Source organism: Oryzias latipes, chromosome 3 (genome assembly GCF_002234675.1).
Source record: "Oryzias latipes chromosome 3, ASM223467v1".
Lineage (NCBI taxonomy): Eukaryota > Metazoa > Chordata > Actinopteri > Beloniformes > Adrianichthyidae > Oryzias > Oryzias latipes.
In genome coordinates, this window is record NC_019861.2 from 37,283,470 (window position 1) to 37,308,525 (window position 25,056).

The window sequence follows — 25,056 nt, forward strand, 5'->3', positions numbered from 1 at the left end:
GTATTCAATGTTTGTCTGAATATGGAATCAATAGAAATGTAAGAAGACATTACAGACTCGAGATTCTTTCCACACAAAACCCAACGAATCTCCGAATCCCCGTTTTTCTCAAACGCATCGGTCAAACCTCAAGGTAATTCTTCTCATAATTTTAACTTCAGTCATCAAAATATTTGGATGAAAAACTTTCTAAAACAAACTTAATTCTTGAATGAAATGCGTTTTTGTTCGTAAATTGTTCTGAAATTACAATTCATACAAGTAAAATGGAATAATTTACATCTTCAGTGTGGATCAGTCTTTCATTGAAATCCTGTCTGTTCTCATTTTTTTGTGGTTTAACCTGGACAGGAAACTGAAATGACAAGATGTGTAGATTGGTTCCGTTTCCCAGAGCGGTGTTGGTGTGTCGTTCAGACTTTGGCCCCCATCGGTTCTCCAGCTGTTTCTTTAAAAGCTTCATCTGAAATCGTTTAACCACCTCCAAGTGTGTCTGACGTGACGCAGAGAAGATCAGTTATGGAAGGTTTAAACTGCTTCCTCAGGTCGTCCCCACTGTGAAGGTCAGTTTATTGGAAATGTTTTCTTCCCATTTGGAACTTAAAGGCAGCTTTAAAGCTTGTGAAACATGAGCGTAACCCCAAAGTGAATTTATTTACCCTAAACTGTTTAGCTGTTTAACAAACGTTTGATAATGAAGATAAAAAGGAGGAAAACCACAAAAAGACAACAGTAGAAATGATTTTTTTACCAAACTTTATAAAGTTGAGGGAAGTCCTGGAGCCCCAAACAGACTTAAGGACACATTAAGGGAAGAAGCTGCATCAGATTCTCTTCCAGGCACATCAGCGTCTCAATGACAAACGTTTTGGCAGTGAAAGCTCCAGAAGACAGAAGAAGTGCTTTAAGACGTTGGAATCTCCCATCCGACACATGCAGAACGGTCCTGTGCAGCAGCGTTCTGCACTGCTGAAGGTCTGAAGGATGGACGCATTTGAACTCATTCACCAATGTCCAAAGGTCAAAACCTTAGTGAGGGGGCGGGGCCAGAGCCCAGACCCACTGTGGTTAGTCTAGAACACGTTTGAGTCTCCTGGAAAGTATCAAACGTACAGAATCACAGAGAGCAGAAAATCCCACTAACCAATCCCTGCTCAGAATATGAAAAGCCCCGCCCACATCACACAATTTAAAGTAAAAAAAAAAAGTACCAACAGATGTAGAAATACACAAGTCGTGTATTTCTACTTTTCCCTAAAGGTATAAATGCACATTTGGATGAACGTTTCCGTCCGTTAGTCCTTCAGCTGCTAAGCCGATGTGGAAGTTTGAAAAAGCTGGAAGTTTTCTAAGGTGCTCAGTGTGAAAACACACACAAACACACACATTTAACGCTGTGACACATCAGTGCAGAAACACCTTTGCTTCCATGTCAAGCAGGTAAAAACGGCGACTCCACGGCGGAGCAAATCTTCTCCAGACTGGAACACGGCGAGCAGAGCGGCGACAGCGGCACGGAGCCTAGAACTGTTCTGACAGCAGCTGGCAGAGCCTCTGGGAGACGGAGTCCCTGCTGGTCCGGAGGGTGAGGCGGTACATCTGGGGACACAGTCACGCATAAGCATGGCCACCCCGGGGAGGTCAAAGGTCAGAGTGGAGGCCGTCTTACCTGCGCGTGCGTGTTGGGCTCCAGCCGGAGCAGGCAGCCCACCTGAGCGCTCTTGCTGTGAATGATCCCGGCTCCCACGAAGTTGGCGGGGTTTGGATCCACGCCCTCCAGCAGCGCCACGCCGAACCCCAGGAGCTGCAGGATTCGCACAGGAAGCGGGTCAGACGTTTGTGCAGCGCTACTGACTGTCCCACAGACCCACAGACCTCTGCAGGGCCACACAGACTGGTTTCCATGACGGTGATGGCGTGGCATGATGGCGGTTAACCAGTCAAAAATAGACCTAAAGTCTAAGGTTCGTGGTTGAAAGCCAACCAAGACGGTAAACGGCGAACAGTCACACACTGATGGCGGCTCCACTGCCAAACGCCAACCCATAACCACCAGGAGCTATGTGGGGTTCAGTGTCTTGCCCAAGGACACTTCAACACATGGGTTGGCAAGGCGGAAATCGAACCCGCAGCATTCCAACCAGAGGTCGCCCGCCGTACCTCTGGACCATGGCTGCCACAAGTGACAGGACCACGCTGACGGTATGGGCGTGGCCACTTTCAAGGTCCTGTGCTTGCTACGGCGCTGACCATGAGCTGACAGCGGTCCTGCAGGTGAGGGGCAGGTCCTCCTCACCTTGGCTTTGGCGGCGTCCGTTTCCATTGGATGTTGAGCCTTGAAGATCTTCTGGACTTCCTGCTGGGGTCTGAGGACACAGTGAAGGTGGAAAATGATGGACAGAAGGTGCAGGTGAAACGCTGTGACGTTTCAAACCAACATGGAGAAAGCTTCAGCACCAGAACCTCTGGCCAGGAAGGCGGGGCCCGTCGTTAGCATTAGCATGTGAGGTTAGCATCAGCTGAACTAATCGGGTTGTGATTGACATGGGGAGATGGGGGCGTTCCCACAAAAACGTCTCCAGATCTCAAACATCTGAATAAACTAAAGTTTCAATTCTCCTCTCAGGCCCCAAAAGCAGAATCTGATGGTCTGGAACCAGTGAAAACGTTTTAAGGCGTGCTGATGGAGGTCAGAGGTGAGGACGCTTACGCTCCAAGCTGCTTCCAGCGCTGGAAGAAGTCCTGGGATGTCATCTCTGTGGGCTGAAAAAACTTGTTCAGCATCACAGGAAGTTTGACTTCAATGTTCTGCAAAGTCCCAGCGTATCTGCTCTGGCATACAGAGTCAGAGGTTAGCACGTCTGTCCGGGGCCGGGCCTTTCACAATAAGAGCGCGGCTAAACACCCACCTGAACTGGACGTTGAGCACGGGGACGTCAGAGAAATCTGTCACGCACTCGATGTTCAGGACCTGCTGGACCTGGGCTCCGCCCTCGATGACGGGCTCCACGGCTTTGGCGTGGACGTTCAGCTGTGGAGGCGGCGGTCAAGGTTCCATCTGCTCGGGGCTGGAGGGCGGCGCCGGCGTCCTCGGGGATCGTAAAGGATATGAGTCTTCAGGACGTCGCTGCTGCTCACCCACGAGCTGAAGCTGAGGAACGAAGACGACGTCTTGTTGCCGTAGAAGACGTAGATGCGACCTGGGAGGAAGAGAGAAGGACGTTCTGCTGGGTGGAAGGTCAGAGGTCATGAATTCCTTGCCTACCCACTCTATAGTGCGTTCTCCATTTCTAGTGCCGTCCGAATCTTCAAATTCCCAAATCCAAAGCCCTGGAAATTTCCCACAAGTCTCTGCGATAAACCAGTGTGCATCGATGCTCACTAGGGTCGTGTCTGATTTCCCGCCCTAACTACTAAAAATCTACAAAGTGCGGCTCTATGTAGAGCCCTGGACGCTCACTACTATTTTCTTTAAACAGCAGATATGACATCATTGATTTCAGGAAGTTACAATCTAATTAATATGAGCGTTTTATTTATGATCCACTGTCTTCTGAAGATAAAAACGTTGATGGTTTATTAAAAATTACATTCAAATACATTTTTTTGGTAAAAATTGTTCCGACGCAATGCATTGTGGTCTATATTCGCCGATCTAGTGACCATCGATGCACACTGGTTTTTCAGAGACTTCGGGGAAATTTCTAAGGCTCTGGATTTTGGAATTGTAGATTCAGACAAACTAGAACCTGGAGAAAGCGCTATATAAGGGTTAGAGTGGGAATTCAGACACAGCCTAGATCTGCAAATATAGACCACAATGCATTGCGTCGGAACAATTTTAACAAAAAAATGTATTTGAATGTAATTTTTAATAAACTACCAAGGTTTTTCTCTTCAGAAGACAGTGGATCATAAACACTCAGTCCGACACTCACCCAGGTTCTGACGGTACTCGGACTTCAGTCCCACCTGCAGGAGCTGGCTCTCGTACAGAACGCCGTTGTTCTTGCAGACGAACCTGAGGAGACGCGGCAGAACGTCAGGCCGAGTCTGATGAGGGGGCGGGCGGGGGAGGGGGACCACTCACCTGGACAGGTGGTCCTCCGCCACAGCGGTGGGGGCCGACAGGTCTGAAAAGACGTCCACCAGCAGGCTATGTGCTGCTGCCGGGGGGGTCGGGTTCAGGGCCAGCACTTCTGTGGGGGGAGGGGGGGACGCCTGGGGGGGCATCAGCAATTTTACAATCAACACTTTTATCCTGCTGGTTTTTCTTCACTTATGATTGTCTGGCTGAATCCTCAACTCTGATTGGCTGCTAAGTGATAAAACGCGCATAAAAAGTAGTTCCGGTCACACTGCCTGAACGTTCTGTATCACTGCGCCGGCTTCTTTCAGACAAACTTTAGCTTCTTCATTTGGACAAAAGAAAGGTAGCAACAAGACATAAGCGGGTTAACAGCCTTTAAGTCTGCATCATCAGAAATTAACGCACGCCGCCAACAGACTTAAAGACGATTCTTCTCTTCCGGCTTCACCGTTAAGACGACACTTGAACTTATCAAGTTCTTCGCTTCTCGCCGTTTTAGAGGGAAATTCTGCAGAGATACCAAACCCAAAAACAATTCACTTTCTTTCAGAACTAAAATCCTTCTGGGCCTGAAAACCGGAGCCGGTCCAGTTCTCAGATCTGCTACACGTTAATGGAGACCCGAGCATCGGGACTCTGAAGGTCTGTGGGTGGAGAGAAGGTCTGATGGACAAACAGAGGAGCTCCGAGGCGGCGAGCGCGCCCTGCAGGTGGCCCTGTGGCTGCACCGGACCTTGTTGGCGGCAGCAGGCTCCTCGGCGTGCAGCTCGGCGTTGCCGTTCACGTTCTCGGGCAGCTTGCCCGATCCCTTCTTCTTCTTCAGCTTGGCCAGGATGGAGGACTCCCTCTCTGGGAACGGAGGCATTTCTTCTAAGACGGTCGCCTGCAGACACGGAGAGGCGGGTCAGAGCTCCACGCCTTTCTGGCAATCTCTGACCAAAGGGGGGCGCTCTTCACAAACACCTCAGATCAAAAACCTATTTTTTTTTTATTCCTGCCTCAATGGGAAGACCATTGAAGTCCTGCCTGCACCGTTGCCATGACGACGCGTGAGGCAGAGAAAGATCTGGGCTGGAACAAACGTTATGAAACAGGCTGCAGCTGAGTGGAGGTCAGGCCGTCTGACCACATCAGACCGGCCGGCGTGCAGGAGCGCCCCCCAACTCACCAGGATGTCGGCGCTGGCGATGCAGCTGAGCCGCAGGTACTCCACGGCGCGCTGCTGCAGCTCCACGTCGGCGTTCCTCAGCTGGCTGTCGGAGCGCAGCACGTCCTGGATGGTGGCTTTGACCTCGGGGAACAGGTTGATGAACTTGATGTAGGCGGACAGCAGGAGGGCCCGGGTCGGGACGGAGCACAGGTGGAACTTGGAGTGGAGGAGGTTGAACTGGACCAGAGGGCTGAAGGAGAAACGGTCAGAGGAGCTGCAGCCATCGTGGCGTCCAGCAGCGGAGCCGCTTAGCTTGATGGTTCAGACTAACAAAGCTTTTTCTGGGTCACCAAACTTTAGCCATGGGAAAAATCCAAAGCGGCGTTTGTAAAGATGGCGGCCATTCACTCAATGGTTACAAAAACATTCAGTCTATTTGCCCCGGTCTGAACAAAATGGACCGTTTATGAGCAAAGCGCGTCTTTAAACTTGAAGGGTGCCTATAGAATATATTTACATGCTTTTCTGAAAAAGGGGACCCATTGGTGCTTGTATCACAACATGCACCATGTCAGGGTTGATGGCTGACGAAGGGAAATTATCAGAAATGAACGCACGCCGCCGAAGCCTGAAGCGTCCGGCGCCAAGCGGATTCACTTCATTGGCTGGAAAACAATGACGCGTTTCCACACATGAATCACAGGGTCGGGCCTGGTCCGTACCTGGAGCGGGGGTCCCCGGCGATCAGGTTCCCGAACTCTCCCAGGATGTAACCGCCCACCTTCACCAGGTTCTCGTGGCAGGCGGGGGCCTGGAGGGCCTGAGGACCAGCAACAGCGTTTGAACCCTCTAAACTTATCAACCACGTTTAGCAAAATACTCTTTGATGAATGTACTTGTAATAACTAACATTTCATTGATTTGTCACATTTTTCTGAAGACAATCTTTTACTTTGCTGCTGCTCTATTATATTATTTTGAGTTGATAAAAATTTGTTTTTTCCTTCCTATCAGATTATTTATATTAAATCACATTTAGCAAACATTTAAAACATCAATTTTGATATTAATTTAAAAAGGCTTTTATTTTGTAAACCTTCTGCAGGCTCAATAGTAGAAGTTGTTCTCGTCGTGTGACGAAGGAAACAGTTCTTCTCTGCAGGTTCAGATTCTGAAGCTCCGCCTCTCACCTCGAACACGGTTTTGGCGGCGTAGCCTTGGACGTCGTCCCGGTTGATGACGATCTGGATGACGCGGTACCACACCTCCTCGCTGACGTGGTCCCCCGCGATGCGGATCAGGTTGAGGATGGTGTCCACGTACCAGGTGTAGTCCACCGCGTACTTCTCCGCCAGGATGGCCACCTTCAGCACCTGCGGCAGAAAGTCCAGCTGCTCAAAGACCGCCGGTGTCTCAGAGCCGGCGGCGGCGAGCGGTACCGACGGCGACCCACGATCTCCTCTCTGATGGAGTAGTCGGCCGTCTCCAGGTAGCCCAGCATCTCTGCCACGATCTGCCTGGCGTTGCTGCGGTCGCACATGGCGTACAGCAGGTCCACGGCGCGCTGCCGGACGCTCACGTCTCGCTCCGTCTGTTCAGGAAGGAGAGGTGATGCGGATGAGAGCTTTCATCCTGATGAAGGATAGCAGTCATTTCTGGAAATGTTCCTATGCGCTTTGCTTATGGGGGATTATTTTAGGCCGTTTTTTGTGAGTTTAGTCACATTTGATTCACTGTAAATTCGTAATACTTCCTTTAACGATATCAAGAATACATATTTATGCTAACATAGGTGAACAGACGAATCACATCTGTCCACCACCGTCCTCTCCCTCTGGATCACGGAGCATAAACCACATTCCCCATACAACACCTGCTGCAGGGCGGGAGGCAGGTTCTGCAGCCGTTACTACGACAACGCATCACACAAACAGTCTGCTTCTTATAAAAAATGATTTAACCATAAAAAAGTCCTAATATCTGCTGGTAGAGGACATTCCTAAAGCCGAACATCTTCAACCACTGAACCCCTCCTGGTTTCTACGTTTGAGGCTTTTCAATGATACCAAGGGTGAAGGACTCTGGGAAATGTAGTTTTAGGTGGATTTTCAGAATAAATGGCGTGGAAACGTGGAAAGATCAGAGCTCATCTGTCGCGGGTTATTTTAGAACACTGCTTTTTATTGGTGGAGCTTTTCTTTGACCCGTCTAGAACTTTTATATTAATTCCAACCTAGTTTGGATATTTTCAGCATCAATGTTTTCCTGTTATTGTTGATCTTGTTGTGTCAGTAAAACATTTTTGCAGATTCACCAGAATTCTGTCAGACCCCCCGGCTTTGATGGGGTCAGGACGGAGGGGATCGTGAGGAGAAACCCACCTTCAGAGCGCTGATGACCGTCTCGATGTGAGTCTTCACCGCCTCGTGGGAGAACTCGGAGCTGGCCAGCGTGCACATGCTCTCCAGCGCCAGGTAGCGCAGGTTGGTCTCCCGGTGCTGCAGGAACTGGCCCAGCTGGTTGCAGGCGCGGACCAGCAGGGTGGGTTCACTGGCAGCAAAGCCCAACATCAGCCAGAAGAGCAGCGTAGAGGAAAAACCAGAGCAGCCGTCGGGTAAAAGGGCAATGTGGCTCACCTGTCGTGGTGGATGATGAGGGCGATGGCTTCCAGCAGAACGGCGTTTCTGGCGTTGGAGTGCTGCACCTTCTTGGACTTGGGCGGCTCCTGAGCTTTGTTGAGGATCGTCTCCAGACACTCGGTCAGGCGACTTCGCAGGGCCGTGTCCTCTGTAACCACGGTAACACGTTTCATGCCTTTGAAGTCACAGGACTGAGCCGCAGACGTGACTTAAAACCAACTCAGAGGAAAAACTACCACCATAGAGGGGGGTGACAATAACCGCATCACCGCACATTTCTTTTTTTTAAAGTGACAGGACTGCATTTGGTGTGTGATTTGAACTATAATAAACACATTCATCTTTGCTAATAATCTACTTTTTCTGTGAGTCCTGTGTTCAAACCTCAAGGGCTTCTGGGGGGAAAAGCTGCATCCTCCTGTGCAAAGGAGGGACAGTCCATTAAACACTATGGGGGATTTTTTTTAGTGAGTGTCTGATTTTTAATTAACTGCTCGCCATGTTTCAGTACTTGTAATGTTTACAGATAATGTTAAACGAAATAAACACAAACACGGGCATAAAAGACAACAGCGTCACTAAAACAAAAAGAAGATATTTGCAGGAGGAAGCCCCCCCCCCATCTGCACTCTGATCCGCTGGCCTGGAGGCGATAATCAGACTCGAGTCCCTCTTCTGTCAAGAGTGGCAAGAAAATATTTGTCCGTATGCGCTACGAGCACGCCATCGGAGCACGCCATCGGAGCGTGTACTCGGTGCGCCTGGAAACATCGTCACCCCGTTAAGATCCTCGCTGAACCGCGATTATTGCTGCTTCATCACCGCGGTGATCAAAAATCCCACACCGACACAACTCTACCACTATATGCCGATGATGTGACGCGCTTCAGTCAGATTATTGGAGTTTTTCTTCTCTTCTGGACTCAAAGGTCCTCAAATCCCCCAATTTCTGTCGTTGTGAACATCTTCAGGAAAGTTTAACTTCTGTACTTGTCCTGGTTTCAAATTGTTCAATTCCTGCTTGTCCTTATTGGTGGTTTTAGAAAAATCCAACTATTTTATACTCAAACAAAATGAGAAAAGCCTGAAGTCCTCCTATTGATTCTGTTTGAGAGCCGATCCCTTCAGGAAACGTCCAGCTAAAAACAAATATCCTCCAGACTTTAATCTTTCAGTGGAGATCCAGATGTTTACCATTTTCAGCTTTTTACACTTAAAGCTGCTAATACAGAAAACCACTTTGATCGTTTTACTTTTTCTTTTTTCCCTCTCTTTAAGACTTTTTCACGTCTTCAGATCTCCATCCCTTTCATGCAGCATTTTACTGCATTTCTGCTGCATGTCTGTGACTTTCTTGCAGCTTTTCAGCCTCTTTAGCTGAGAACATATGGGACAGGACATGGAAAAGGTCCAGGCGGCACAGCTGAAACCCACCGGGTGGGGGGTAGCACTGCAGCAGGCGCAGCAGCTTGACGGACAGCCACGGCGCAGCCACAAAGTAGTAGGTGTAGTCCTGCAGGTCGATGGAGGCGGACGTGACGATCTGAGCGACAGAAGGAGAAGTTAGACCCTCAGCGTGACCAGGACAAGCAGACGTCCAGACAGAACCCCACCCTGCTGAGGCGAGTCACCGCCAGCGACACCGACGTCTTGAAGTCATCCGGACTCTTCTGGGCCAAAGTGATGATGAGGCTGGTGGCGGCCGTGACCACGCCCTGAAAACCGGCAGACGTGGAGAAAAATAACTTAACAAAACGTAACATAAATCCAAATGTATCCTAAATCCGCTAAATGCTAAGAGGAACCACATCTACAACAAACCCCATAGACATTTTCATGACTGTGATAACTCCGCCCCCAAACCGTCTCCATAACAACCAACAACAAAAATGACCAAACGGGGAAGAATGAACTTCTACATGTGCACGCAGAGGGCGCCACCCTGAGAACTGAGATGGAGAGTCCCTGGATGGAGAGACCACCAGGTCATGTGACCAGAGGGCGGGTCTTACCAGGTGCTGGTCGTTGAGCAGATGCACCACCCGCGCCGTCCACTCCTCCATGGGGACGAGGTCCGGGGACGTCCTGTTGAGTCTCAGCAGACAGAGCGCCGCGCTCTGCTTCACGCTGTCCATGGAGTCTCTGGAGAAGCAGCAACCAATCAGAACAACCGTCAACCTGAACTACTGTTTCTACAGGTAAGACACCTGTGGCTAAAGGGGAGGAGCCAAAACACAGGGCGTCGTCTGGATTCATCAGTTCCTCCTCAATAAAACCAATTATTTTAATTAATCTTCTCTTTTAAAAATAGAACTGCTTTAATTTTTTAGTCTATTTTTCAAACAAAACATGTTTTTGGTTTTAGTTTTGTTCAGTTTAATTCTGAAAACAGTTTTTATAAACAAACTAAATGAGACAGATTCATCGATTCATGTTAAATCACAAACCGGGTTCTTCTGGACAGAACCGGTCTTGAGTTCTGCAGAGACACTGGTCGGGTCTGCAGATGGCGGCGTGGATCCTCGTCACGCGGCGTTGGACTTACCCCGCCACCAGGATCCTGGGAATTTCCGAGGCGAAGGCCTCCGCCATCTCTCTGCTGCCCACATTGGCGATGCAGTGCAGGGCCAGGTTCATGAAGGTGGGGTTCCGGCTGGCGAGGTCGTTCTTGATGGCGTTGTTGATCAGTCTGATCAGGTCGCTGTTGGAGTTCACCAGCACTGAGATGAAGAGGTAACCCTGAAACACGTCAAAGAGACGGCGTCAGCGACCCATCTCTGCCGCTCGTGGACAAACCCCCACGGCGTCCTTACGATCTGCTTCTCCGTGTACTTGTTGGAGCTGAGCAGGTTGACGGCCTCCATGTGTCCAAAGTCGATGTCGTGACCCAGCAGGAAGATGAAGAGCAGCTTGCAGACGTACTTCTTCTTGCTGTAGCCGTCCAGAGCCTTGTCTCCTGTCCACACAGGAGGAGGAGCAGTGAGACAGACCGTCTGAAGGTGAAGACTACCTCTCTGTGGACCACGGATGGCGGTCAGCAAACGCCCCTCACCTGGGAGCGGGTGGTGCCACATGCACACCGGGCATGTGACGCGCGTTCAAACACCAGTTCTTAGCCCATTGTGTTCACACTGGACGGTCACTACTCCATACTGACGCATGTTGGAAGTGTCCGAGTGGAGTAAATCTTTTTTTCCTTCTCAGCTCGATTCCGATAAATGAAAGACGACCGGCTCAAACCCTTAATTACTCATTTCTCCTCCATGATCAATCCCTAAACGGATGGCTAAAAACCAAACCTGAAAGGTCAAAGTTCAACTGGTTTAACTTTCATGGGGCGTTCGCTGGTTCCGTGTTTCGTACATAGAGTCTGAAAACGGACTCAAAACGACGCGTGAATGCAAGCGTTGTGAACTCGGCAGCACAACACGCATGTTCGTATGTTAACATGGACTCTGAATGGAAGTGGCCGCCTGAGCGCGTCGCAGAGGGCGGCGTGAACAAAGCCTCTAGCGTTGGACCAGCACACTTTGCCTCTGGAAAAACGTTTCATTCAACAACTACAGTAATGATTACGGTAATGAAGTGTCGCTGTGACGCCTTAAAAAACTTCAGATGCTCTTCAGTCTCCGTGGTTCTACATAGCAACCAATATTTTAATCATGAAGACTTTTGTGCTTCTTTGATGGAATAAATCTGGAAAATTATCTCAGCAACCACTTTGCACATTAGCCACGCCCATTTTGTGATGGACACCTGAAAAATAAGTTCCAGTCAAACAGCCAGAATCTTGAATGTTATTGTGATGGCCTAAACACCGGTTGGTAACCGTAGCAACAGAAACCTAGGTGGACAGATGCAATTCCACAGTTTATCACAACAGCAAGACGGAAGAAAAGACGTCCGTCCGTCAGATGTCAGCTACTATCGTGATCTGATATGGATTTATTGTGTAAGTGACCGTGGTGTGAGCGGCATAACAGCCGTTTTCTGAGATGAGTAGACTTTGGAGAAGCACCTCGCTAAGACATTATCCCTTAGAACCCATTTCCCTCCACAGAGACGAGTTTGAATGTTTATCCTTCAGTCTAAAGACCTGCTGTCATCGCCTGTTCTAATGTCCAGACAAAGGTCAGAACCACAGGAGCTGTACTCAGAACCCAAACGGACTCAACAGATGTGCTGAGTCGCCCCTGAAGGAAACCGGACCGCCACGAAGGAAAAAGGAACTGACAGACGAACAAACGGATATTCCAGGTACGAACGCGTGATCCAGACACAAGAATTCAAAATGTGTCGCCTTCTTTCCTGTTCTGCCCTGGAGCTGCTTTGCTCCAGCCACTGAGGTCCAGAGCCTTGCCCAAGGGCACCACAGTGAGGTAATAAAAGCAGAGTACTGCTGGACAGGGACCTGAACCAGCAGCCCCCTTCAGAGATCCCTGCACCACTGCCGAGCAGTTCCGCTCAGTTAGGAACCGAATGTTAGGGTTCATGGAAGCCGCTTTGGACCCATTCCAGGTGCGACGAGGACTTTGATCCACCCGGAAGACAAACCGTTGACTCACCTTTGAACTTGGAACGGATGTTGGCCAGCTCTTTGTTGATCCTCTTGACTTCTGCCTCCTTGCTTTTACCTGAAACAGAGCAAACAGGTGAGGCGGACGTCTTCATCGGACGCAGCCCACTGCTGTATGCAGAAGATAATAATTTGTCCTGAAGATCGATCTAAAGATAAACCACTCTGGTCATAGATGAAACCTTTAGCTCATTTGATACATGACATAACATTATCAACTACCACGAAAACTCCATTGTTTATTCAGATGAAAATGGTGTTTTTAACCTGATTTTATAGAATCTTTCTGATGACGGACATGTAGAAAGAGATTAAGATTAAAACTGAGGATTTGTTTAGTAGCAGACAAAAAAAAGGAAAAGAAAAATATGGTATTTGTGATGTAGAAAATACGCTGGGCGGGGCCACACTCTCCCTGCTGATGCATCCACCAGCAGACAAATAGATCCATCAGGTAGGGAGGGGGGGCTGTAAGCTAGCAGGAGAGAGAACTAAGAGCTCGCAGCAACAGGGAGGGGGGGCAGAGGTGCTCTGAATTGTTCATGAACTCTCGCTGCGTTTGCAGAAACGATGTCCTGACTTTAAGGAGCAGTGTGTGGGTCCAGAGCCTGATTGCAGGCGCCTGTTAAAGCCCATATCAACACACTTCCTCCTCCGTTTCATGTCCGGGTTTACCTGCCCAGGTGTGAACGTTTGTAAACCCAGACGGTGAGGCTGAGGTTGTCCTGTAGTACTTCAGAAACTAAACGTCCATCAAATCTGTGAGTTTATCTAATAAACCCGGTCTGGGAAGACACAAAAGATCCACAGACCCATCAGAACCTGCGGTGCCGGTTCCGTCAGAAGGTCAAAACACATCAAAGTGTTTGCAGGTTATCTCCAAATGTTGTGTGGCAGGCAGAGGGCCACTTGATTGAGATCACCTGGCACACCAGCTGCTTCATCAGCAGAGGGCTGATAAAAGCCTCTGTCAGTAGAGCTTCAGGCAGAGACCTGCTGCAGCAGCCTTTGGCTGTGTGTAGGGCCTTAACCATAGCCGGGTAGGTTTGTGCTTTGTTCACCTCCAAGTTGCTGCCGCACCATCATTATCACTGTGTAGATCGCAGGCAGTGTCTGGCCGCTCATGCGACACTATGGAGAGTCCTCTTAAGCTGCGGGATCAGGTATGTGTGTGTGTTTATATTTGGTTATTTGTGTTAATTTACACTTATTTTTGTAGGTGCCGCTGTTTCTGTTTGTATGTTTTCATCACTGATCTGCCCAACCCGGTGACCCCTTGGTGCACCGTGGTCCAAGTACGGTGCCACGGCCGGCATTTTGGGGATCGTGTGTGCTCCAGAGTCAGGGACTGCTGTCTATCCACGCATTGGCGAGCGGCGTGACGGAGCTGAGTCGACGGATTTCGGAGCGAGTTCCTCCTTCCGGCCTTCTATCCCTCAAGCACAACCTGAGGCCAGTGTCCCACCACCTTGGACTGGAGTCGGTTACTGCCACTGGACGCAAGGGGCGTGGGCATTGAGCCGGGTGCGCCACAACAGGGGGCGCACAGCTGGGTGCAGCTGACTTTGTGGGCTGGGCATGATCGCCCTTATGGTTTGGGTAACTATGTTTCGTGTCTTTTTAGAATAGGAATTTTAACACTTTCTAATAAAGGTTGTCTATTTCTTTAAAAGCAGTCTTGGTTTCCTGTGTCGAAGAGTCCTGTGTTTTTGGTTTTCTGCTGGCGGCATCCACGCTGCCACAGTTGTAATTCTGATGTCATGACAGTGATTTCACTCTGGATACGTCTCTGATCAGGATGAAATTTCTCCTGATTCCGTCCGTGCCTGCGTGCACGCGGGTCCACGCCCGTTAACGTCACCTTATGATCACGGAGCTAACGGCTGAGAGAAACTTCACAGCCCGGTTGAAGGAGTCCAACGCGGAGGCGGTCACGGACGGAGCAGGACCGGGTTGCCCCGTCCGGGCGGAGCCGCGGATGCTAAGCCTTAAGAGCGGAGGACTGGGGAGCAAACTTTTCTTATGACAGTAAACTCACAGTTCCTGATGTCGGAGATGAAGACCGCAAGGCCGCGCATGCCGTCCCCCTTAGACACCGCCGGCATCTTTGCTCGGTTAGTCCGACCTTCCTATGGCGAAGGGTTCCGGGAAAACCGCTCCGTGGTCCCGCGAGGAACTTTTGAAAAAGTTGTTTTGCTAACCGGCTAAAAGCTAGCTCGTTCTATTTCCGCCTTCTTCTATGGTTGTAACGGGCGGTCGTCAGCAAACAGCCGTTGGGCGCCAAAACGCCCCCAACTGAACAAAGATCGTCTAGGATCACCGGAAGCCTCACTACGCACCCCTACCTCTACACAGCCACCACGTACAATTTTCGCATTTTCCCCGTATGAAAGTTCGGTTTTTCATGCGTGATAAACGTTATGTTTGTCATCCACGAATTAATTTTATCGTAAAATGTACGAGGAGAAAAAACCCAACAGGCAGCTGATTCTGGGATGTCAATCTGTGGGAAAGGAACTACACAAACCATCTTCCAGTACATAAAAATATATTAAGTTTTGCATTTATTTCTCATGACTGTTTAATGTTTTTCTCAAGCAAACTAAGTTAACAGGGCATATTTGTATTATGGGCTAGAGATTGGTTGCAAGGCATAGCCTCTCATGGCACAGTTGGGACTGGAGACCAGCAGGTGGCGATAGTGCGCTATTCAGCTGTCTGCTACTCGGCATTCTTACCCCAGAAGAAGGATCGAAATCAGTCAGTCCCCCTTTAGGGTTAGTAACAAAATACACAGCTTAGCCGATGTGCTAGCCACCGGGAGACCGGGGCGCCTCGGGTCCAAGGCCCGCTAAGATTCCCTTCCCGCTGTTTCTTCGGAGTTTGAACGAGCGCTTGATAGCTGCGGTTGGAAAAACAGAGACCACCAGCATCTCCGTCTGACCGGAGGCTTTCAGAGTCCGGGAGCGAGCGAGTCCGCGTCCAGCAGGTATGCAGCATGGCTACGGTAAACCCTGACGAACGGAACCAGGCTGAGCCTTTGAGGGTTTGTGGGGGGAGTACATTAATGCGTCAGGGGACTGATGCTTGTGGAAAGAGTCGAAAAACGACGAACATTTCCGAAAACGCCCGAATGAAGCAGCGAAGCCCCGTTAGGTTTCATTCAAACACCAAGAAACACCAAGCACTGGGGGGCGTGGTCAACGCTTGAGGACTTAGGGCGTGCCAAAGGAGTTAGTCGAGTGGGCGTGGCCAATGTGTACTGGGCCTGAATGTGAGCTGACACGGGTTAAGTGGTTCTAAACCTGTTTAAATGTATGCAGTTTTCTAAAAAACGAGCTTAAACTCCGCCTAACTAATGCAGCAGCAGCTTTACATCTAAAACAATCTGAATAAAGTTAGAACTTTATTGATATTTGTAATGTCCGTACCTGTGAGGTATGGAGTCCTACTGTTCATAATTAAATACATAAATATTTAAATAAATTAATATGACCTCATACAAATACACAATCAACCAATAAATATCTCAAATATATAAAAAGATCATGAAATTGTGAAAAACCTGCACACAGATTATCAATTTGCCATTATATTATTAAATATATTTCATTTTGCTTTAAAAACCTGTTCATTATTTTAAAACAGCATTTTAAAATATTCATTTTAATCATGTTGAATATTATAATTCTGTCTTTTTTCAGAACCTCGGATTTCAAAATCAGTATTTTCCGAAATTCTCGTTTTTATTTCACATTGCTGTTTTTCAGAATGACTTATTTATTTCATGAAGAGGTTTTCCAGCATAATGACTCTGTCAATCAGTGAAAGTGGGCGGGATCTAATCACACACTGGCTGATCCCTGGAAATCGACTAGTATTCCTAGATATCCGCTCTGCGGTGTTCGAGTCAGAGAGATGACATTTTGCAGCGACATCTGCACGGCTTTGGATCAAATAGAGACAAATTATCAGTCTGCTGCAGAAGATGCAAACATGGACGACTCTGTTTTTCTAGTTTGAGGGTTTGTGTGGGCCAAACCACAGAGGAGCTCCAGTCGTCCACATCTTGAAGTCCTCCTCTGAAACACTCCTCATTCTTACGCCATTCACTCAGAGCTCTCCTTTGCTCTGCAGCTAACAGCTCTGCTGTCTGAGCTCACAGATCCAGTCTGACGTCACATCGTGCCTTACGCTGTGTCGGCTCACGGGAGGCGAGCTGGCGGCCAGACAGAGTCAGACCAGGCAGCTGCACAAAGCGGAACAAGCCTGGTTGGGCCTCCTGAACCTTATGATATATTTCTATTTTCATTGTGACAATGATTATAAACCAGGTCCTCTGATTTTATTTTTCCATCTCTGGGAAAATGTTGAACCTTTCCTGCGATGACGTTTCTGACCGTGGTCGGAAAACGCAGCGGAGATCCGGGGTTTGATTTGGGGTTCACTTCCCGTTCGGATGCCTTCAGAGCAGGTTAATAAAAGAACCAGTCTCTGTTCTTTGGAGGAAACATTTTTTTACTAATACTTTACCGGCGAACTGAGCAACAGACCCTTAACTTGCGCTCACACACACACACACACACACACTCTTGCGCTGCCTGGGCGCTCTGATTTACACGTAATTTAAGACGTAGTTTGACTGCAGGAGTTGAAGCACAGACTCTCTGGGATGATCTCATGAACTCAAACATGGAAACATGATTACCAAGTAGAACTCTTCAAAATAAATCTGATCTCTTAACACTCTCCATGTGCATCCATGCTTTGTAAGTGAGATAAGCACAGGCACTGCTCCATGTGGCTATCAGGCTAAAAACATTAGCTGGTAGCTCCTCCCACACATGGTGCGTTCATGGAACTCCAGTTCATAGAAGCGTAGTGGAACTCCAACAACCACCCAGACTAACTTAGGCCACTACTATACGTTCATGAGAAGATGAAAGCCGCCGAACCGACATTAAAATCAACCGAATTATTCACACTCGCCCAAAGCCACTTTATCCGGAAATTTAGATCCAAAACTGCCCAATTTCTGGCAACACTTTGGATGTGTTGAGGTGCAGACTCCCCCTAGTGTTAAGGGGTGTGCATTGCGCCGTCACGTTAACTGAAACATCTTCCATCGATGTAGTCAGGGTGCTGCTGCTCATGTCTGAGTAAAGGAATAGCCAATCACAAAAGTGTCTGGTTTGATTGACAGACAGACTCATTCTGCTGAAAAACAGCAACATGAAATAAAAACAAAAACACTTTTGGAAAATATTGATTTTGAAATCAGTTTCTGAAAAAAGACAGAATTATAATAATGTTCAACATGATTAAAATGAATATTTTAAAATGCTGTTTTAAAATAATTAACAGGTTTTTAAACAAAATGAAATGTATTGAATAATATAATATCTAATTTAAAATCAGTGTGCATGTTTTTCATAATTTCATGATCCTTTTATATATTTATAAAGATTTGTTGGTTGATTGTGTATTTGAACGAGGTCATATTTATTTATTTAATTATGAACAGTGTAGGACTCCATAGTGGGGAACTGCCTTGAATGTGTTCATTGTTAATTTTTTAAGTCTTGTTGTAATAAATACATAAATGTCTTTTAAAAAAATCAATTTTATTTCAGGATAAGTTCTGCTAACCAGCACATTTTAAGGTGTTTCAAGAAGTTTTTTATACCTAATTCCAGCTGTTTAGATAAGTTTGGATGTAGACATTTTACTGAAACTGAGTCACTTTATTAACTTACGAATAACCCTCTTTGCTTTTTATTTATTTTTAACAAATCTTGAGTCTTGTTGAAAATGCACAGCATTAAACTGCTCAACCATTATTAAGACCAAAAACTGTCTCTGCATTTCTTTTCTACAACGGAGTATTAAGGCCACAGAAAAAAAGTCATGAGATTTAAAGTCGTAAATGTACGACTTTCAAACACGTACATTTACAAAGAAAAAGTCATAAATTTAGCTTATTGCTTTTGAAGTCATAAATATACGACTTTAGTATCGCAATTTAACAGTTATGACTTTTTTCCTCATGGGAGGACAAACCCCTGCATGGGATGTCCCACCGGACCATAACTGAAGTGGCTGATATCAAGAAGTCCTACCAATGGCTAGAAAGGGCTGGCCTACAGGACAGCACTGAAGCGCTCATCCTGGCAGCTCAGGAACAAACCCTGAGCACCAGAGCAATAGAGGCTCAGATCTACCACACCAGACAAGACCCAAGGTGTAGATCTACCACACCAGACAAGACCCAATGTGTAGATGTACCACACCAGACAAGACCCAAGGTGTAGATCTACCACACCAGACAAGACCCAAGGTGTAGATGTACCACACCAGACAAGACCCAAGGTGTAGATCTACCACACCAGACAAGACCCAAGGTGTAGATGTACCACACCAGACAAGACCCAAGGTGTAGATGTACCACACCAGACAAGACCCAAGGTGTAGATGTACCACACCAGACAAGACCCAAGGTGTAGATCTACCACACCAGACAAGACCCAAGGTGTAGATGTACCACACCAGACAAGACCCAAGGTGTAGATCTACCACACCAGACAAGACCCAAGGTGTAGATGTACCACACCAGACAAGACCCAAGGTGTAGATCTACCACACCAGACAAGACCCAAGGTGTAGATCTACCACACCAGACAAGACCCAAGGTGTAGATCTACCACACCAGACAAGACCCAAGGTGTAGATCTACCACACCAGACAAGACCCAAGGTGTAGATCTACCACACCAGACAAGACCCAAGGTGTAGATCTACCACACCAGACAAGACCCAAGGTGTAGATCTACCACACCAGACAAGACCCAAGGTGTAGATCTACCACACCAGACAAGACCCAAGGTGTAGATCTACCACACCAGACAAGACCCAATGTGTAGATGTACCACACCAGACAAGACCCAAGGTGTAGATCTACCACACCAGACAAGACCCAAGGTGTAGATCTACCACACCAGACAAGACCCAAGGTGTAGATCTACCACACCAGACAAGACCCAAGGTGTAGATCTACCACACCAGACAAGACCCAAGGTGTAGATCTACCACACCAGACAAGACCCAAGGTGTAGATCTACCACACCAGACAAGACCCAAGGTGTAGATCTACCACACCAGACAAGACCCACGGTGTAGATCTACCACACCAGACAAGACCCAAGGTGTAGATCTACCACACCAGACAAGACCCAAGGTGTAGATCTACCACACCAGACAAGACCCAAGGTGTAGATCTACCACACCAGACAAGACCCAAGGTGTAGATCTACCACACCAGACAAGACCCAAGGTGTAGATCTACCACACCAGACAAGACCCAAGGTGTAGATCTACCACACCAGACAAGACCCAAGGTGTAGATCTACCACACCAGACAAGACCCAAGGTGTAGATCTACCACACCAGACAAGACCCAAGGTGTAGATCTACCACACCAGACAAGACCCAAGGTGTAGATCTACCACACCAGACAAGACCCACGGTGTAGATCTACCACACCAGACAAGACCCAAGGTGTAGATCTACCACACCAGACAAGACCCAAGGTGTAGATCTACCACACCAGACAAGACCCAAGCTGTAGATCTACCACACCAGACAAGACCCAAGGTGTAGATCTACCACACCAGACCAGACCCAAGGTGTAGATCTACCACACCAGACCAGACCCAAGGTGTAGGCTGTGCAAAGAGGCGCCTGAAACAATCCAGCACATAACTGCAGGGTGTAAGATGCTGGCAGGTAAAGCATACATGGAGCGCCACAATCAAGTGGCTGGAATAATATACAGGAACATGTGTGCAGAATATGAACTGGAAACCCCAAGGTCAAAATGGGAAACACCTCAGAAGGTGGTAGAAAATGAGAGGGTAAAGAACTTCAAGATCCAGACTGATAGGATGGTAATGGAGAACCAACAGGACATTTTAGTGGTGGATAAAGAACAGAGGAAAGCCGTTGTGGTGGATGTGGCAGTGCCAAGCGGTGGGAACATCAGGAAGAAGGAACATGAGAAACTGGAGAAATACTTTATATATATCCATCTAAAACTAAGTTTTAGAAGAAAATACTCAATGACAAAAGAGAAAAGGACAAATCTGTAGAAGTAACTTTAGCTTTGTGCTTCTTTAAACCTGGACTGTTGTTGATCTAATCAAGTCTAGAGACGTTTTGTTAAACTGTGTCATTCTTTTGTAAATAGTTCTGAGCTTAGATCTGTTTGGACCTCAGGACTGCAGGATGTGGAATCCGATCCGACCCGGACCTGTGGTCTAGCGTCTGTCCTCTGCTAATTCAGCGTCATTAGCTTTGTTCAGCATTGCTCGTACTTTGAGTATTGTTGAGCTTTTTTAAAATGTTTTGCATTAAATTGTTTTTATTTGAGTGTTTTTTGCATTTATTTGTGTCTGGAATTAAATCTTGTTTCTTTCATGCTAAGTTTTAGTTTTAAATCATTTCTTCTTTTATTCTGTTCATGTACCATTTGGTGCTTCATTCTGCATTTTGTTCATTTTCTATGTCACTACTTTAGAGTTTTGACCTGTTTCTACACACTTGATGATCAGACATGTGCATTCACTCTCTGTTTGTGTGTTTTCTCCTCCAGACCTGCAGCAGACGGCTCTCTGATAGCGAGGAGGTTCTGTCCGGCCTGCAGACTCCAGCATGGACCAGGAGACGCAGACGCAGACGCCTCCTCCACGACTTCAGAGGGAGAACGTCGGCGTTTTCCAGGAGGAGGAGGAGGAACTTTCCCTGAAGCAGGAACCGGAAACTCCGGAGGAAAGCGAGCCGAGTGAAGCCGAAGAAAGCAGCGATGAGGGTTCTGAGCGGCAGGGGAGCAGCCAGAACCGGCTGTGGGTCCAGAGAGGAGGCCGTTCAGGTGAGGAGCTGCACCTTTGAGGAGATGTCGTGAGATATTCCAGAAGGTTTTTGGTGGGGAATCAATAAATGTCCTGTACCTCTGTGTGTTGAGCTGACATTCCAGAAGGTTTATGGATAAAGTCACTGAATTTGGTGCAAATAAAACATAAAATCTGCAGTTTTAAACTATTTTTAAAGTTAAAAACAACAAATGTAAAATTTGTCGTTTGACATTTTCCAAGCTGTTGCATCAAAGTTTGTTTTTATGCAACGATGATGATAAATTACTGGGTACTTCTTTAAATCCTTCTGTCTCTATTTAATCAGAAATTCAGTTTCACCGTCATTATCACTTTTATTCAGCTAATTCATTTAGATTTTAATCTTTTGCTTCTAATTCAGAGAAGATAAAACGATCTTTAACCGATCAATTCAGATGATGAAAATGGTTTTATGAAGCAAACGCTTGGTTTTCTGATTTAACAGGGAACGTTTGAAGCTCATGCTGTGGAAAAAGTAACTAAGTAACTACAGGTTTATTATAACTGATGCATGAAAGGAGTATTTATTATTAGTTACTCTGATGTCCGAAGGCGGCTGGAGATGCGGATGGGATCAAATCCGGATCCGTTGTCAGAATAACAAACTACTGTCCACACAAAAAGTTAAGGTGCTCTCAATCTTTATGTCGTTTTAAGGCAAAATGTGGGGAAAATGCCCCCATTGAAAATGCTGTGGCAGGTAAGCAGCCTACAGTGCAGCAGCATGGCAGCCAGACATCACCAGAGGGAGCCTCCATCTTGACAACAGGTCCTCTTTTATAGGTGGTTGGCTCCACCCCCTTACCAAACAAACACAATTAATCATTTTTCTTCAAATGTAGAATCATGTTTGTCCTTTAGTTGGTCCTGGTTGGACCCTACAGAAACGTGTTCCGTGTCTGAATGTAGCGGTTCTGTCACGCGTGTGTGAATCAGAGGCCGACTTCAGTGCCGTGTTTTGGGGTTAGGATGACGTCTGAAGGCAGAAGCTGCCGTCCTCTCAGCTCCTCCACCAAAGACCCTGAATCCTGGATCTGAGCAGTGGTGTGTCTGTTTTTTCAGGAGAAATGTAGTCCAAATATTGATGGTTCCGACTGTAGTTCCATATGAACTGGAAGTGAAGAGTCTGTGTGAACTTCTGACGATTCTCCCTCCAGGCCTGCAGTGGAGCCACGCCCACGAGGAGACGCTCGACAGCGACCAGCAGCTCAGTTCTGAGGAGGAGCCAGATCTGGTGGTGATCAAGGAGGAAGAGGACGATTTCTTCGTGGATCAGGCGGAGGAGCAGGTCCGACTGAAGCAGGAATTTGGGACTTTTACGGTGACCCGACCCAATGAGGAGAACGACCACAGCGGCCCAGAACCGAGTCGTGCTCGGCTCCTTTTCGGCTCCTCCTCTTTGGCCGAGAGGAAGGGCGAAGGAGGACGCAAAGACTCTGTTCCAAACAGGGTCACCGTGGGAGACCCGTCACGTAAACAAAACTCACAAACAGGTAAACAGGTAAACAAAGCCCCCGGCAGCTCTGCTGGACCCGCCCCCACCACCCAGAGCTTCAAACACTACGACGCCTGTGGGAAGTCGTTTTTATGCGACAAGTGCGGAAAAGGCTTCAGGCAGCAGGGCCATCTGAATTCCCACATCCGGATCCACACAGGTGAGAAGCCTTACCTGTGTAAGACCTGCGGGAAGAGCTTCTCGCAGTCCTCCGTGTTCAGGAACCACATCATGATCCACACGGGCGAGAAGCCCTTTTCCTGCAAGATCTGCGGGAAGCTGCTGCGCTACAGCAGCAGCCTGACGGGCCACATGAAGATCCACACGGGCGAGAAGCCCTACGTCTGCAAGGTGTGCGGCAAACGCTTCTGCCACAGCAGCGGCCTGGTGTCCCACACCCGCAGCCACACCGGCGAGAAGTCCTACTCCTGCCAGGTCTGCGGCAAATGCTTCAGCCACAACAGCACGCTGCTGCGGCACACGCGGACGCACACGGGCGAGAGGCCCTTCCCCTGCCAGACCTGCGGCAAGCGCTTCAACAACAACAGCCACCTGACCATCCACATGCGGACGCACACCGGCGAGAAGCTCTTCTCCTGCGACGCCTGCGGGAAGAGCTTCAGCCACGGCAGCACGCTGCAGCGCCACGCCCGCATGCACACCGGGGAGATGCCGTCTTCCTGCAAGGTCTGCGGGAAGCTGTTCCGCTACAGCAGCAGCTTGGCCAGACACATGAAGATCCACGCCGGCGACAAGCCGTAGCTCCGCGGCGTCTGTGGGGCTACAGGTTCTTGCTGGTGTGCGTCCTCACGTGCAGGGAACGCCGGGGTTGTCCCACGGCCGGCGTTCGCCGGCCGTGGGACAACCCCGGCGTTCCCTGCACACCAGCGAGAACCTGTTTGCCTGTGACGCCAAGCGTTTCAGCGGCGACTCGCCAGGCAAGGAGAAAACATGACATCTTAACTTCACAAAATCTATTAACAATAGGAGAAAGTGATGTGGCAGAACCAGAACCAGGATCTGGTCTTAATCTGGATTAACAGGAAATCCTCATAAGGGCGACGCTTCGCCGCAGCCTCACAGATCTCTGTTTTCGGATGTGTTTGTGCTGTTTTTACGCTCTGGGACTGTTTTTCCTCTGTACTTCATGGATGCTCCGGGGTTTCTCCTTCCTGCTCTCCCATCTTTACGGTTATCAGCAAAGGTAGCAGAGATTTGGGATTATCAAGGTGGAGCAGTTTTGGTGGAAGGCCAATGTGGAGAGAGTTGCAGGATCTTCTTCAGGATCCATAACTGCTGCCAAAACGACAAACATTTCCTTCTTCTTCTTCCCATCGATGATCCGTTGTTTTGCCGTTTGTCCTCTCTGGTTCCGTTAGACGTTTTTCTCTCCGCCGTCGCCTTTTGCTTCCTCGTTCCGGATCTCAGGACGTCGTCCTTTGGGACAGCTGGACTTGGAGCTTCTTCATGTCTGACTGAACTGATCTGAAGAAGGAACGATAAAGATCCGCCTCCAACCTCAAGAATGGAGTCCTGTGAAAACCGACCACGAATCTCCACAGATTAAGATCATCTGGATGGAATTAAACTGTAAACCGGTCTAAGAAGGTGTTATTTCCTTCAGATGTAGCTGCATTAAACATGCTAACAACATGATTGTGACAAACGCTTTGAAAATGCAATTCAACCTCTTGAATTATGAAGGATCCTAACATTTAATGGTTGCAGAAAGTTTTTTCTTTTTTAAGTGAGATGTTCAGACTCTAGTGTCTAAATGAAAACACTACTAGAAGAAAGTTTAACTTTGAAAAGCTCTCATTATCTGTTACTATAGTTTAGCTTTTTATCCTTTAGGTTTAGTAAACAGTTATTTTGTGACTGAGAACCAGAACATTAAAGCTAAAATGAATCTGTTGGAGCTCCGTGTGTTTAATGCGATGGAAAGTTCAGATGCAACAAAGAACTTTTTCTGTTTTTGTTTTTTATGCTTTGGCTGAACAGAAATCAGCTTTAAGGACAGAAACATTTCTGACACCTCCTGTGGGGATGAAAGGAAAGCCTTGAATGGGAGGGGCCAGAGTTTGATCCGCCCACCTTCATTAGCGTTTTTGTTCGTTCTGACTAAATGGATCTGATGGAACCAGAGTAGAAATGAAAACATC

General features: G+C 47.9%; 2 protein-coding genes and 2 long non-coding RNA genes across 5 annotated transcripts; 3 read left to right on the plus strand and 1 right to left on the minus strand.

The window, feature by feature from the left end:
- The first annotated feature begins 4 nt into the window (after nucleotides 1–4).
- On the plus strand, nucleotides 5–1,215 carry LOC111947184. The gene is made up of 2 exons (XR_002873006.1): nucleotides 5–133; nucleotides 352–1,215. It is a non-coding gene; the product is annotated as an uncharacterized LOC111947184 (long non-coding RNA).
- LOC101164872 (AP-2 complex subunit alpha-2) lies at nucleotides 743–15,296 on the minus strand. 2 transcript variants are annotated; one of them, XM_023953753.1, is made up of 22 exons: nucleotides 15,194–15,296; nucleotides 12,445–12,513; nucleotides 10,693–10,835; nucleotides 10,425–10,618; nucleotides 9,892–10,021; nucleotides 9,493–9,594; nucleotides 9,314–9,422; nucleotides 7,877–8,027; nucleotides 7,622–7,790; nucleotides 6,694–6,831; nucleotides 6,431–6,613; nucleotides 5,963–6,060; nucleotides 5,259–5,490; nucleotides 4,824–4,973; nucleotides 4,091–4,221; nucleotides 3,939–4,021; nucleotides 3,111–3,200; nucleotides 2,910–3,033; nucleotides 2,711–2,827; nucleotides 2,297–2,366; nucleotides 1,670–1,804; nucleotides 743–1,599 (listed from the first exon to the last, which is right to left on the minus strand). In XM_023953753.1, exons 3-22 carry the CDS (start codon nucleotides 10,741–10,743, stop codon nucleotides 1,522–1,524), a joined length of 2,535 nt encoding a protein of 844 aa, XP_023809521.1. In that variant the 5' UTR covers nucleotides 10,744–10,835; nucleotides 12,445–12,513; nucleotides 15,194–15,296; the 3' UTR covers nucleotides 743–1,521. The 2 variants fall into 2 exon arrangements, with proteins under 2 accessions (XP_023809521.1, XP_023809520.1); XM_023953752.1 differs by lacking the exon at nucleotides 15,194–15,296 and adding an exon at nucleotides 14,494–14,845.
- On the plus strand, nucleotides 13,417–14,127 carry LOC105358855. Its single transcript, XR_912355.3, has 2 exons — nucleotides 13,417–13,618; nucleotides 13,675–14,127. It is a non-coding gene; the product is annotated as an uncharacterized LOC105358855 (long non-coding RNA).
- On the plus strand, nucleotides 15,242–24,812 carry LOC101165129 (zinc finger protein 501-like). Its single transcript, XM_004086077.4, has 3 exons — nucleotides 15,242–15,444; nucleotides 21,102–21,377; nucleotides 22,557–24,812. Exons 2-3 carry the CDS (start codon nucleotides 21,161–21,163, stop codon nucleotides 23,654–23,656), a joined length of 1,317 nt encoding a protein of 438 aa, XP_004086125.1. The 5' UTR covers nucleotides 15,242–15,444; nucleotides 21,102–21,160; the 3' UTR covers nucleotides 23,657–24,812.
- Nucleotides 24,813–25,056: the final 244 nt, after the last annotated feature.